The sequence below is a fragment of the Homalodisca vitripennis genome, chromosome 3, assembly GCF_021130785.1.
Source record: "Homalodisca vitripennis isolate AUS2020 chromosome 3, UT_GWSS_2.1, whole genome shotgun sequence".
NCBI lineage: Eukaryota > Metazoa > Arthropoda > Insecta > Hemiptera > Cicadellidae > Homalodisca > Homalodisca vitripennis.
In genome coordinates, this window is record NC_060209.1 from 122,075,872 (window position 1) to 122,092,448 (window position 16,577).

The 16,577-nt window shown below is 31.2% G+C and overlaps 1 protein-coding gene across 1 annotated transcript; it reads right to left on the bottom strand.

Annotated features, from left to right (window-relative positions):
• Positions 1-841: 841 nt before the first annotated feature.
• LOC124357463 (ETS homologous factor-like) lies at positions 842-13,205 on the bottom strand. Its single transcript, XM_046809287.1, has 8 exons — positions 13,017-13,205; positions 11,056-11,102; positions 9,780-9,933; positions 7,359-7,504; positions 6,288-6,579; positions 4,237-4,356; positions 3,917-4,109; positions 842-3,805 (listed from the first exon to the last, which is right to left on the bottom strand). The coding sequence occupies exons 2-8, from the start codon at positions 11,092-11,094 to the stop codon at positions 3,670-3,672; spliced, it is 1,080 nt and encodes a 359-aa protein (XP_046665243.1). The 5' UTR covers positions 11,095-11,102; positions 13,017-13,205; the 3' UTR covers positions 842-3,669.
• Positions 13,206-16,577: the final 3,372 nt, after the last annotated feature.

Below are 16,577 nucleotides of genomic sequence, written 5' to 3' on the forward strand. Positions count from 1 at the left end.
ATAAAAACCATCTCGTATGGGCTTGTCGCAAGTGATTTACGATCCATGCTCTTGACACATCTATAGGCAAAAGAAATACAAAGTAGCAATTTCATTGCAAACTATTTTTTTGTGTTAGATTGACTATTAGTACTCCAGCTGTGTACCTAAAGATCATGGAAGTGGCTTCTCTTGCTGGGAAAGTTAAACTATCCTCGCAAAGACCTAGAGACTCGAAATTTTTATAACAAAAAGTAAAATTCTAAAGTTTTTATGTTGGTGAAATATGTAAACATGATGGAGACAAAAAAAATTTAGAATAACCAAACGAGTAAACAGAGTACAGACAGAGCGATGAAGCTCAAAAAGCGGTCAATGCATTCACGCAAGCCACTTTTCTGTCTCCAGCCTATAAGAAAGCATTTGGTACAGTCCAAATAGAAGAAGAGATGTTACAGGTAAGGGGTACCATTATTGTTAGTGACTCGTGAATTTTGGAGCAGAGTGTACTCAGTCGTGCCACGAGGGGAGTAGGCTATGTATGGGAGGTGGGAGCCGTTTTATCCTCCCCATGCCGCGCTCCTTGCTACATGGTTGTCTGTATACTGTGAAGGTAAATCATATGACATTTTTCAGTTTGTCTGTGATGAAGTATTTTGGAAAACTGGTTGGTTTTATAAAAAAAACTTAATATTTTAATTTAACTTCTTATGTTGTTTTAATAGGAAGAAAAACAGGTAAGAGTGCACTTTTTGTCTTCTTACTTTGAATGTTGACTATTTATGAAAAATGGGATTGCTTTAAATGAATGTAATTCAGAGAAAATTTAATTGTTAAATGAGTGTAAGGAAATAAAAATTTCTATAAATTTATGATATTTATTTTGTAGTTGTATTCAAACATACAAAACATAACAATAAATATAAATTGGAATAAAGATTTCTATATCTTAAGTGAATTATTCACTTTAAAACAAAACACAGAAATAAAAATACTACAACAATACTTTGTCATTCTGACTGTAATGGTTCTGTTATGACAGTTATGTCATAAAAACCTGCTCAAAACAAAATTAAAACAACTACAAATAATAACTAAATATTTACAATCTTAAGTTTGAATGTTAACACTCATTATACGTATATACAAAAATCTACTATCACAGAAAATACATGTTCAACTATAAGCGAAAGGAAGTTTACGATAACATTTATTTTCTATGGTGATGCAAGTTTATTGAGCTTATTGTACATCAAATCCAAACATCTCAACATTTACAAGACATTTCTAAGCAAGACGCACTTACTTTGAAATATTATATGGAAATATCTGAATAAACATATAAAGCATTAATGCTCGAACAAACATTTGTTCTAAACTAGTGTTTTGGATAGTTCACAACAAAAAACAATGTATAGAAGGTCATTTATTTAAGAGTCAGCTATAGTGAAATGAGTTTTTACACATAAGAAAATTGAAACGTCCAACATTTAAAAACTTAGTTCTTGTGGTAGAATTATGGGAGGTCTCATTTTAAAGGTATGGTTAATTTGTATCCAAAATGTTATCAGTTTATTTTGCAAAGTGTTTACTTTTTATTTGTTTAAACAACAAAGTACAAAACACTTTTGAGATTTTTTTCTTATCAACCAACAACAAATTTTGAAAAAATTTGGATGCACATTAATCATATCTTTAAAATGAGACATTCCCCATAATGCTATGGCCGTAAATAAGGCTGTACAAGTTTTTAATGTTGTGGGGTTAAAATCATGATAGCAATCAGTACAGCTGACTTTAAATACAACGGCCACAAGTGGACTATTGCTACACTAAGTCTAGTGAGTGGTAGTAAAGCTTAGAGCTGGTCATCTAATTAACACCTGTCCCCTGGAGAACATATATTGTATTTATTGGAATATTATGGTAAATAAACAATAACACTTTTACAAATATTCTTAACTTAGGAACATACATTACCAACTAAGTAGCCTGCAATAATAACATGTTCACTACCAGACCATGCAATTTTAGAAAATGCATCGCTTGGTAGTGAAATTAAGGTATGAAAACCCTATGTGTTGGTTAAAACAATATTTTACTATATGCATGATGTTTTTCTTTTATATATCAATGTATTGTTGTACATTGAAGTCTTCAGTTAACTTAAATTGAACCAGAAAATCATAATGAACTTGAAACCGACAGGAAAAGGTTTTCGAAATATCTTTACGCAGTGTAAAGAAAATGAAACCATTATAACTAAATTATAAAAATTGGAAATATTTTTGGAACCATTTGTAATATTCTAAATAAATGCATCGGCTAATACACCGGGAGATAGTGGTTAACACACTACAAACTCTCATAAAAATTTATTTTATAAGACGATTAATAGTGTCAATATTTGTTTTGAATTTGTGGGACTAATTGAGATTGTGACCAGTTAAGAGATTATAGCATAAATCAGTTGAATAAAATGTGCCTGTTTATGTTATTGTGGTAACTAATAAATCCGTAAATACTCCGTTAAAGGCCTGTGATGGCTGTACATTTTCCTTTCTGGCCTGACCCTGTTATTGAGATCACTTTTATCTAGTAAAAGTTAACTGGTTACCTTAACTACTATATTTTTTAGTATATAAATAACCTAACAGTTTACAAAATTGTAGTTTTATCACAGTAAACAACATTAGAGTAATTTAATTTCATTGATATTCAAATGGAATCAATTTTGATTGATATATTATTGAAAATTCTGAAGTGGCTTTAAAACATTAAGCAATTTGACTACACATATTGTATAAAACACACATAAAGATTCTCAACACTTTTTGAGATTCATTCAAATTTCAAGCACAAATAAACTCTTATAAATACAGGATTTTTATAATGTTTTGAGACAAGGAAAAGAGTACACTAGCACAAGTCTAAAATATTACATTTATGCATACAATAATTCTTCACATGCTCAGCAGAGAGATCGTGGAGGAGACTAAAATAAAAAGAGAGATAAAAATGTGTATTTGAAATTTCTTTAGGAAACAAGAGCAATGGTATAAAATATTAATATAATTGGATGGCCTAAAAAAATTGTGACTTTAAAGTGTTTCGATCCGGTTTAAAAAGTTACAACCAATATTAGTTTGTACATGCATGTTATCAAAAAACTAATGTACAAATGAATTTAGTACAGTAAATACCAAAAGTGTCATAGTTTCAGTTTCCTTAAAAAGCTTTGAGGTTTCTGAGATTTCGAAGACTCACTTTATCTCATTGTGCAATTCAATAGACAACTATAGCATAAAAGTAATATTTCAGCCCTATGCAAATTTGTAATACCTTAAACAATTTTGTAATAACTTAAAAAGAATTCTGATGCTTCCATACACAGTCAACATGGTGCATAGATAATAATCTAAAAACCCATGTATTTGTATTAGTACTCAACGCCTTATACCAAGTGTTTATAGTAAAACGCCTGTTTTACTTACAGATAATTTTAACTGGTTGTAATTGGTTTTGCTGAAAAAACACTTATCACAATGGCTAACATAACATCTTTCAACATCAGGTCCAGTAATGTTCAAAATTTCTTCTGACACTAGAAACATTGGTTTGGAAATGTACTTGGTACTACCTAATAAATAATGATGGACTAGGTTAAGATGGGTGGCCTGACTGAGTCTTTCACGTAGATGAAGACTGCGATCTTGCCTCAGCATTGGTAATGTTTTTCCGAATACCATCCATGGCCTTTGGTCCAAACTTGTAGACAAGCCGTTTTCCGTACACGGGCAACAGCACTTCACTCTTGTAGTAATACCTAGATAAAACATTTTTAGTTATTAGTAATCTCAGCATAATTTTTTGTTACATGTTGAAATTCTTTAAAGTTCCTAAAAAAGGGGTGAGGAAAACAAGGAGATGTACTGACCTCATAGCACGACTCAACTTCTCATAGTTCATGTCGATGTTGTCCTTCTTGCTGCCCCAGAGCTTGGCCACTCTGTCACTATGCACAAAGCGGAACATCCCCTCCTTGTAGTCTTCCCAACAGATAAGGCTGGGGTTGTACCGGGAATCCAACAGCAGGTCTCGGATAAACTCCCACAATCGCCCAAGCTTTTCTGGAATTACACAATAATAATTAACAACAATACGGTTTTGATATATTTAAATATTGTTTATGGATTCCTGATAAAACACAAAAGTCAAACAGAATATGTATTTCTATCAAATTTTAAAAGTAATTACCTGGCTTCTTCTTTCTGCGAGTTCCCCTTGGCCTGCCAGGTCTGCGTTTCTCTGGAGGAGGAGTGGGTTCAACTGCTGGTTCTAGGCTGGAGTCTGATTTATAACCACTGCTCTCTGTTTCTGAAAAATTAACACTATCTTTAAAATTTTCTCCAGCCTTTCTTATATAGTAACTTGTGTCCTGGTTTTTAAAACACCATTATGAAAAGTACAATTATATAATATTCTTTTGAAAGTTACAATAGTTTTCTTTGTGTTAAAATAAGTCTTGACATAACTTTCAAGTATTTTTTAATGCAACTTTTGTAATACAGCTGATTGTGATTTAAGTTCTAGACATAAGCTGTATAATTTTCATAACCACAAGGTACAAAACTTGAGATGACAAGTTTTTGTGTCACAAACTAATTTAGTAAATTTCTTAAAATGTTCCAAAAAATGAAAGAAAGATCTCCAGTTCCTTTATTTGCTTTTGTCCACTGACAATATGATCAATCAGTCATGTCTGTCAATTTCGTTAAAATTAGTATGTCAATCTTAATCTCTGAGCTTACTACACCAGTCTCAAGAATATCTTAAGTTTTTCAGGCCACAGCACGTCAATAAATTAACAACACAATTAAAATGACAGTGGGTTATCTTATCAACAATGCTAACCCGTTGTATCCAAAATTTTGTTGGTTTTGGTTCAACATTTGTTTACTAAAAATGCCTCCACCGTCTGACTGAAATACCTCAAGATTTCAAGTGCATAGTTTGACGCAGTGTAAATCATAAAACATAGCTGATATGTTGTCACCACGAACTTCATTAATTTATTGATGGATTTCAACTGGTTTGCAGTTTATCACCAATAACAATCATAATATAGGACCATACTTGGCAGGTGACAGTATGAGGTCTGTCCAAAAAGTATCCGACTGCCGAACAGTAGGCGGCCGCGGCGTAACCGACCGGTTATTGGACGGAAGGGGCGAGCCTACTCCTTCCCATATTAGGCATTGAATACGATCCGGTCACTCAGTGAGTCACAGCGCTCTGTTCCGTACAGTACTTCCGTGTGTGTGCGTCGCATTTCAATATGACTGAATGTGTTGAGAAGTGCAATTTGCATTAAATTTTGCCAAAAACTTGGCCATTCAGCATCAGAGACGATTACTATGATATGGAAAGTTTATGGTGACGTGTCTGTGGGCGATACACAAATAAAAGAATGGTTTAGGCGGTTTAAAAATGGCCGCATATCAGTGGAGATTGATGACCGATCTGGCAGGCCTTCAACGGCCAGAAACGCTGAAAATGTTGAACGTGTTCGTGCAGCAATTAATGAAAACCGAAATTTACTGTCCGAGAGCTGGAAGAAGATTTAGGAATACCAAAATCGTCAGTTTGTAACATTTTGCACGAAGATTTAAAAAATGAACTGTGGCAAAATTTGTTCCTTGGCTGCTAACAGAAGACCAAAAGACTGTCGACTTGAAATCGCACAGGACAATCTGGATTTGATAAAAAGTAACCCAGAGCTATTTAAAAAAGTTATTACTGGTGATGAAAGGCTCAATCTTCACAGTGGAAAACTCGCGAAGAGCAACGACCGAAAAAAGCAAGACAAAGTCGAAGCAATGTCAAGACAATGCTGACAGTTTTTTTTTACCAGGACGGCTTTGTTCATCACGAATATGCTCCAAGAGGCCAGACAGTGAATAAGGAGTATTATCTTGAGGTCCTTAGGCGAGCTACGAGATGCAGTGTGAAGGAAACGACCTGAACTGTGGACAAGCCGTGACTGGATCTTGCACCACGACAACGCGCCAGCTCATTCCTCAAATCTTATTCAGCGTTTTTTGGTCAAACACGACATCAACCAACTACAACAGCCTCAAGGCTTTATTTCTTGCCATTTAAAAATATTTCCATAACTCGTTAAATTTTCACAACTCCCATAGATGTACCAAATGATAAAAAGTACAGTAATAAAGAATAAATTGTATCTGAATTTTGATGTTATATATTTTTCGTAATGCAAAAGAAAGTATTAATTGCTTGCTCACCAGAAGAAGAGAGATAGGGCAGGACGGGAGGCAGCTGACTCTCGTTGTCCAAGTCTGTAAGTTTGTGTGTTTCCTCTGAAGGGCTGAAAGTGGAGAAGTGGTCGATAGGAGGCAGGGGAGTGTTGTCCAGAGCGTAGAAGGTGTTGTACGAGTTGTTGGTGTTCAACTTAAGCTTCTGTTGCAGCCTGTTGTACAACTCTATTCCGTACTCAGGACACACTGTGGTAAAATCGTCCTCTGTCATCTGCTTTAAGGCTGCTCCGTCGATGTGTATAAACCTTTCCATCTTGGCCTACCAACAAAGTACATTATAAAATTATTAATGCTTTATTTAGATTTTACAGTGAAGTTAAAATGTAGCTATGGTATAGTAAAAAAAAAATAGAATTTAACTCAAATATTTGTTTGAATGTAAATATAAACAATTTTTAACAGTTCCAACTTAAATAGAGAAAAATAACAATGTAATTAAACAAAATATATTCCTTGATATGTACTGGAATTGATATCTTCTAAAATAGAATTAAAACTAGTAAACATTGCCGATGTCAACAACAGCGTTTTGAGTTGGTATTACAGCCTTCTTCTAAAAGAGCTATTGTGACCTACTTTTATTTAATTTTTACAATTTAAATATTATATTCAAACTAAATTGTTACATATCATATAACTTTGTAGAGTTTATGAAATTCATTGTATTGTGGTATTAATATAATTATTAGGCTACGAGGTTAATTTGTAAATGAAATAGTAATTTGTATTTTAATACTAAAATGAAACTTTTTATGTCTTGTCCTTGTAAAAATTATGATTGTATGCTCACCTTAATTTATAATATGAACTTAGGCTAAAAGTTACCCTTATTGTGAAATCTCTACTCCTTTACTCCTTTTTCTGTCAGTACTCCAAAAATCAATTTTTTGTGAAGAAAGAAATACCATACTGTTAGTGACTTATGATTTGTGTAAGGTACACATTATCAGGTACAATGGTAAAAATCTGGTAAGGATCTTTTGGGAAAATTCTAATAAATAACAATAAATGTGGCAGGTGTATAACACTGTATCTTACATCAGTGAGGTAGTGTCCCGCTCTAAGTTCCTGCATCTGTTGGATGAACCAGAAGAGACAATCGTAAGACAACCATTCCTCGACAGTCTTGTACTGCCAGTCTCCGTGGCGTTGGACATCAGCTGGCAGCAGATCTGTCATGGGTTCTGTTGACAGTATTGACCATTGCAGTATAATTCAACCAATTATTAAACAGACACAACTCCATGTTGTGACAATTACTATGTTGATTTTGTGTAGGGTTACAAGAAAATTGAGGATGCATTGCTTGCAAAGTAACAACCAATTTTTTTAGATTAACACGTTCGCTACCAACCGGCACATATATGTGCCGGTAGGTCCATCAAGATAGACCACCATTGTGTGAGTTGGGCACTTCTCACAGACCAGCTCAAAGTAGTGTGGTCATTACCGTAGCCCAAGAGTACAACTTTGTTCAAATCAATTTATATATCATTTTATAGCCTTAGGCAAACGTATAACTTGATTCCACATCCCTTTTTTTACGTTGTATACATTTTGGCTAGTGGCACATATATGTGCCGGTCGGTCTGTAGCAAAAAATTAGGCTTAGGCTAAACCTCAAATATAAACTTTTTCTAGTCGAAAGTCAAGTAAAAATTGCCATAACTGTGTTAGGACACATTGGGAAAATAATAAAAAACTAGTGTTGACATGGTAGTTATGTGTATTGTACAAACTAAAACAAGATCTTTGGATAAACACTTTGGAAATAGCAGAATATGTTATTAAAAAAAACTCACACAAATGTCTCTTATTTATAACTCCATTTATGTAATGAGCTACATTTTATCTTTGACATAAAACAGTTAGGAAATAAAAATGTCTTAGGTAACACACATTTTGTTTTAGTTTTTCACTTGTGAAATTCATTGAAACACTCTGGCATGCAGAGTCCGAATTTATTGTCCTTTTCATCTGTGCAGCTGGAACATGTGAAGAAAGTTGTTTTCCGCTTTTTCTGTCTTATTCTACAAACATGACACCGTAGCCTCTTGTTCAATTTGACTGGGTCATGGCTTTTTTGACCTGAGACCTTGAACTGCACCAAGGAAGAAAAAGTGAACATACCGAGAGACCAAGCGGCACAAATATGTGCCAGACATCCCTGTAGACCGATATGAAAGAATGAAGTCGAAAGAATAGACCGATCGTTACCACAGCCTTTTATTTAATAATACTACACTGGCACAAATATGTGCCGTCGGTCCACTGGAACTGTACCGAGCGGCACAAATATGTGCCATCGGTCTATAAGAATCAACTAGCCGGCACATATGTGTGCCAGCCGGTCCATATTAACGAAAAAAGTTTTTACATTTCGGTAGCGAATGTGTTAAAAATATAAAAAATTGCCATAAAATGTAAAACATTTAGAAGGATAACTCTATATTGGTGTTTAAGAATTACAAATATTTACATTACAGACAAAGGAGTAACATCGTTGTTGGCCAATTGATATTTAATTATTGTATTTGGTGAGTGTTAAAGAAATTCAGATTTACTACTTCACAACATTATTTTTATTTTAAGTTCTAGCTTTATAACTTTCACAGTTTAGCATTTATATTATTCTCTTTTATAAAATAAGATTTTATCCTAGAAACAGGAATTTTTAGTTTTTAAGAATATATTTTTACTACAAAACTATCAATACACTTGACTGTGCCCAAAATTGTGATGTATTTGTTAAGGTAAAAATAGCAAATATTCTCATTTTAGCTCATGTATGAAAATGAAGCAATTTTATCACATTTCACTGCATAAAATGTTTGCATTTAGAATTTGCAGAACTAGTTTTAAAATAGTTTAGAGTATAAAGGATATTACCAACCAGGGCGATCCCAAATAATAATAATAAGAGATTACGAGGTTACAAGATTTGTATTATTATCGATTCCTAGAATTTTGTAAATTTCTCAAATTCTTTTTTTAAACTTAACAGAAAATTTGATCCCACAGTGTTTTTAAATCTGCTTTTTAAATGATATTAACATTACAAAAAATCTGCTTTTTAAATGATATTAACATTACAAAAATATACACATTTAAAATTTATAAGTCTTATTAAAGTTCTAAATGTGGTAGTATACTTTTAAAGTATATAGACTCTCAAATGCCTGATTAAGTTTTATAAAAAACTAATCTACACTAATCTTTCTATTATTCCATTACGAATAATAAAAAGTAAACAAAAAAATGTTGGAATATTTTATGCAACATACTGTATTTTAAAGATCAATCAATAAACTGAAACAAAATAATACCACTATTATAGTAATATTAAACAGTTGTAAAATAGGGAATTAGTTCCAATGCAAGTTAAGTATTTTTCATGCCAGTGGCTCTGTGTTAATTAGTTAAAACATGAACTGAAAGGTTTAATAAAGGCAAGCTTACCAGTTTTAACAATCTTCGATGGAAGTTCACACACGGGGCTGAAGTCTAAACCTGTTTGACCATACAGTCCTGAGTCATCGTAAAATGACACCATGTCCGATAACAGAGATGTTGCCTTGTAGATGCTCCAGTCTCCGCCCAACTCCAGGGATTCCTGTAGGTACACCTTTATTTTACACACTTAACATAAACAGTAGTTCCTCTACAAGGCTTGTGTTAAATGTGAAAGAAAATATCCATAAAATTATCTGTAAGTAGTGACTAACTCAGAATTTATCAAAAGTACACGTATTTAATACCAGGAATTAATATTACACAAAATAAAAATTGACAAATTAGATTTAACACTTTTTATCGAGGGAAAGCCTGTTTTTTTTTCTAATAGTTAGTTTAGTAATAATAATGAGCTATACTTAATCCTTAGTAAATACAGCAAGTAGCTGAATTTCCATAAACTAGCTACCGATGATGAGTGAGGAAGAAATTAATTGAAATAAAGACCTAATTTACTTGATTTCCTCATACTGATAAATCAAGGCATTGATTAACTTAAAATAAATAAAGTATCAAGTATTATATGCAACCTGTCTAATTTTGAAGTATGAAAACTTTAATCTTTACTAATGTAAGTCTGGTTTGGACTTATTTTAGTATTTTTCAAAGATTAATCTCAAATTTTAATTGCATGATGACTCATTGCCCCATATATGGGTAAAACAAGTAAGGTGTCATAGGTACCACCAGTTCATTGGTTGAGTAGAAGTAATCCAATACTATCCATTAAGTGTTAAGCCCTCTAATTGACTGGTCAACCAATTCAGATTAGAATATAAGTTGTTTTGATTTCATATTAAGTGGTATTTTCAGTTCACTAACCACTAATATATTAAAAATAAACTTGCTTGAGAACAATTAGTAAACTTCAATAACAGAAATTTTCAATTGAATACAATCATAATTGAACGTAAATAATATAATACTCAGAATCTGTAACATTAATCGCGTAAAAAGTTTTAAACATGCATTATTAGGGCAAAGGGCTGACACTAATAAATAATTCATAATACTGGTAGGCTACACTTTATAAGAAAGCTTTCCTTAAAGCCTGGTGTTTAAATGGAAGTCAAATTTGACCATGTTACATATTTTATATGATTTTGTTACAATATTTACTTCAAACTATGAATATATATTAACTTTATATGTCCTCTATGATCATACTATAGATCTAAAGTATCAAAAACTGTATTAAGTTTGAAATTTATTACAAACTTACTGAGTCATCATATCCTGGCATCATTTCTTGATATGGCATTCTGACTTCTGGAACATACAAAATGGCTGGTTAAAACCAATAATTAATGACAATTCTGAATAGCATAATCTCAATTACTGTCAATGTAAAATGATTTAATCTTCAAAGCAATGGTGCATCACATTATTCCTTTTCTAATTCATTCGTTTATTTGACAAATGACATAATTTTGTTTATATTCTCTATACATAATTATAGGTTTTGTGGCTATTTTTTAAATATTCAAATATGTTTTTATGCTAACATGATAAAAATGTAGTCTAACAGATAACGTAATTTTAGGGCAATTTATTGATTATATTATGTAATCTGGCAATCTAACATAAACTATAGAAAAGTAGTAAGTTAGCAACATTTCACTCCAATACAGCCATTTTGTTGTAGATACAACTTAACTCTACATTTTTAACAAGTTTTTTTTAATTATATAGGCCTACATTACTGTTAAATGTCTTACAAAATCTGAAAAAAGTGCTGCTGAACAATTCCTGTACATTGGAAAATAATAAATTAAATTTAAAGAGATAATAATTTCAAACAAAATTTACAAAATATGGTACATTTGTAGGAGGAATATTTATGAAATGTATAAATATAATATATAGCCTGAAGACAATAATAAAGGCTCAAGCTATTAGGTATCACCAGTCAGTCATATAGGATATAGAATCATCATATGTGATATCCATTAAACATTAAAAGTATGCATGCTCTATTTGTCTCCTCAAACACGAAATGGCATCTAGGTGCCGAAACTCAATTTTTCAGGGGCTTAATAACAATATTATGCCTTGTTGTATAACTTTTATGGGCAACAGTTGAAGTGATAGATATAGATATGTTATGTGTATGTAACCTGTAGTAACTAGTTTATATTTTTCTTAGCAGTAAATAGCCTAGTGAGTGGTAAAATTGCTGAGATTACACACAGGCAGGATGATGTTTCTAAATGTTAACACTAAATAAAAATTCATAAAATCATTACCGTACATCATATTTGGTGAATATTTTTCAGATAGTTTTAGGTCAGGTACTAAAAACATTATTACATTTAGAGTTATGGCAGTTGCATCACTCTGTGTGTGGCATATCAGTTTAAAGGATTAATACTATCAATAATAATAGTAATAATTATTAAAGAGTGGCCATTATTACATATAATGTAATTTAGTAATTTGGCTTAAACAAAACTCTCATATTAATTATAGCATTTTATAAATTAGGTTAGAGGCTTTAAGTAGTTTTAGAGCATTCTGTTATTTTTTTTAATCTAAGAAAATAGAGATCTTTTAACAAAAATACTTTGATCTATTAAAGTATATTCCTATAGGCCTATCTCCAATCACTATTATTTATTTAAATACCATAAAATACTTTTAATTAAGAATAAAAGAAATTATTTAATAAATTGGAGGAATGTCTTAATTTTTTTTTACTCTGGGTAAATCAGAATACAAATTTGTAAAACTAAGTTACAGAATGCAGTAAGGTTGCTGTCAAGGTTAAAACCTGTTACATCAACTTAATATAGCCTACTTAATATTGTATATCAGTGTTGTTAAGATTAGAAAATAGACTATGTACAGAAGCTTTCTTAAAAATACTAAATGAGGTTTCCTTGCCATATTTCAGAATTCCAAAAGATTTTAAGTGTAATAATCAATTACCCATTAAAAACTAGCATAGTTTTTGTTACTAAAATAAGTAAAATAATATAAAATAGTATAACAATAATAAATGAAAAATAATAAAGTAATATACAAAATTTCTACATTTTTACAATTCATAATTTAAAAGTGAATCAAAAGGGTATTAAAATATTAGTGTCATTCTAATAAATCTTTTTCAAGAATTTAAAATGTGTACATATTTTATAAAAGTTTATTACCTTGAGAAAACAATGTAATAATTTAATTACTTACAATGTATAAATATGTCACGCTACTAGCAGGGTTTATAATCCACAATTTTATCACAACACTCAAAAAGCTGTAAATCACACTACACACACATCATCGTATGTTGTAGCATTCGTATAGTTATTTTGGCGACGCGGCCTACGTCCGACACTTGCGCGTTCACTCAACAACTGAAAAAGCAGTATTGTTGATAATAAACAAGTTATACCTGGAGCGCTGCTACCAACTTTCAACACTGGTTTTACCCTCCGTTCCGTCAGCCAATGGGAGACGAGCATTTCCCTGGTTGTCATGGAGACGAAACGTCACGCGTCGAATGACCTTGGAGACTCAGGTCAGTCAGGGATAACCGCGTTGCTATGGATACGTGCAAACCGAGCTCTCTGATTGGTCGCCCTCAGTCGGTCATGTAGTAGCTCATTTAAAAACACTTTGGTATGTCTCTCTCGCTCCTCTCCAGCTGGTTCTCGGAACGGAAAACGTGGCACTTATTTAAATGCACGTTGGTTTGGAATAGAACGAGGAAAAATGGTTAATAAAATAAAATAATTAATTAATAACATATTACAATAGTTTATTAATTTTCGAAAAATAATCATCATATTACACTTTCTTAATCGATTAACATTAGCAAATTACTTAACTTGCGCCAACTTTGAGTTTTATTTCTTATTTTGTGTAAGAAATAATAGGATAAATGCAAATTTACAATATGATGTAGCGAAGAAAGTAAAGTTTAACAAAAGAAATCCGTAGTAATTACTGAAATAAAATTAAGAACTAATCAAATTTAGTAAAATATATTATATAATCATATTATAGTCTATATAATTTAGTAAATATAGGTGATAACCTCGTTATTTCCTGTAAAAATGCAATTAATAAATATTGTAGTATAAACAATAGACTGTTGTCAGCTTTAGAACTCGTATTGAAATGTGCATTCAAAATGGGGGCAAACATTTTGAACAACTGAAATGGATTATAACATGTAACCTAGGAATTAAAATATATCAGTAGATTTTTTTATATCATTACTATACTAAAATTTAATTTTTGCCAGTTATTACTTCTTTTATTTAATTAGTAAACTGTAAAAGTATTAATATTTTTCACAAACATTAGTTTTATTTTAGTAATTTTTAAAACGAATGTACATTTTCGATTGTTTACACGTTTACGGCATCATTAACCACGTATTACAACTGTTAAACACTTTTATATACATTAACCATGTATTACAACTGTTAAACACTTTTATATACATTAACCATGTATTACAACTGTTAAACACTTTTATATACATTAACCATGTATTACAACTGTTAAACACTTTTATATACATTAACCATGTATTACAATTGTTAAACGCATTTATATACATTATTTATCGTCCGTTGTTCATGGTCTAGGTGTCAAAATGTTTATAATTAATTAGATTTACCAACTGTTATTGTTTAACACAAATCTCATAACATTAGTTTTTACGGTATTAAGCTTCGAAAAACAAACAACCGTCCGACATCTTGAAACGTAACATGATAATACAATGTTAATTTTTCTAATGACTTTTCACTGCAAGAAAAATAATTTTACTAAATTGGAGTTGAATATATTTACTGGTTTTTTTACATAAAAACTAAAACACATAGGCCTACAGACAGGCTGTAAACGAAAAGAGACCAAGTGTTGCACAGTGAGGTATTTGGCAATTTTAGCCGGACAAAAGTAATTTTGTGAATGTTGCCGTAGTTAAGATGTAATTAGGGGTTTTAATACACGGATAGTCAAATATGTGTGCTGCATCCTTTTTATTGTACTGGCGTTGCACATTGGGTATCCTCACCACTGGAAATTCTAGTAGTCAAGGATTTTCGCTGATCAAACACTTACATGACCTACATGTATTGAAGACCACTATTTCAGAGCAGTTTAATTTAACCGTGTAACCACAATGGATTATGTTTCTCCAGGTAATTAGAATTATTTTATGGATATGGGAAGTCATAATTAAATTAATTTTGGGTTTTATAGCTTAACGATACTGGAGTGTTTCAAAGTTTAATTATATTAAATGTAAAAACAAAATGAATTTTGTTGTATTTGCCGCGTTTTCTGTTACGAGCAAACAGTTTAAAATCGTATTTTAAACACATTTGTCTAATTTTTTACTGTGGATGTTTGCTAATGGCCTTACACATGCCCTATAAAGATACCATCAGATTAAAAAAAAATCAGATTGACGCAAAATATATGTGTACTCAGAATCTAGAATGTACGACTAAAACTTCTTTTTCTTAATTGACATTTAAATATGTAGTAAAATATAGGAAATTCAATGTTTGATTTTTAATTTCATAATTATTTAAACAAAAAATCTGTGTTAATGTTATCAAACATATGAAGGAATGAAATTGAGGTTGTTTAATTGCCATTATTATTAAAACCGGTACAGTTTTACAGCACAGCTTCCCTTAGTAAATTTCTCCTAACAATTTGCAGTAAATAACTGTATTTTCAGTCCATTAATTTTAATTAAAAAACCAATCCATTATTATATGTAGTGTAGATCATCTGCACTACGGAACATGACAACTACCTGAGAATAGTACGGGTACTCACGAAATATCTCGAGGTTACGCCTATCAGTGTTGCTATTGCTTACATGTAAACTGCCCTCTTTAGGGTCATGAGTATCTCATTCATTTTTTTCATCTATTCTCATTCATCATTCTCATGAGTATCTTCAGATGGAGAGGAAGATATAGAAATATAAAAGCAAAATCTGAGCCTGTACAATGCAATTTTGTTATGCCACTATGAAGATATTTTATATTCATATAGTCAAATATGCACATATTAGTTTTATAACGTTATTATTGATTCGTGTTCATTATTTTTAGAAACTTTAAGAGATCCCATGTTCTTCAATAAAAGCGTAATGCCATAACTTACAATGTCGAGTTGTAGTTTTTAATTTTGAGAATGTTTTATCTACAACACAAGTTTTTTTTATTTATTATTAACAATTCATTCCTTTAATATTATCAAATAGTTTTTGATAAATAGATCGCATAGTATTTGATCGTGGATTATTGTATGTTTTAATAAAGAAAAAAATAATATGAACGTTTCAGATCTAATATAAATAATATAATGTGTGTGTATTTTTATAGTACAAAATTAAAAAAAAATTAAAATTCCCGTGAATAATTTTAAATAACAACAATATTGATGATAAGAAGTGTAATTTTAGTATTTATAATGTGACAACTAGTGTTAGTTATAGTGCTCATATTGGTGTTTTCATGTTCAATATTATCAACAAATTTATGAAAAAACGAGTCTCTCATAATATGTGTGACTATTTCTTTTATTAACTTATAAACCACTTTTTAACTGTGGATTTTTGGGACAACTCTACAACCATCTTATTAAAAATATTATAGGACTTGAAGGATTCATGATTTTCATAACAACGGTTTAATTTAATTATCTCACAATCATTGCGGTAAAAACTATAATTCTGGGTCGTCGCGTATATTACAGCAGAATATGCATAAT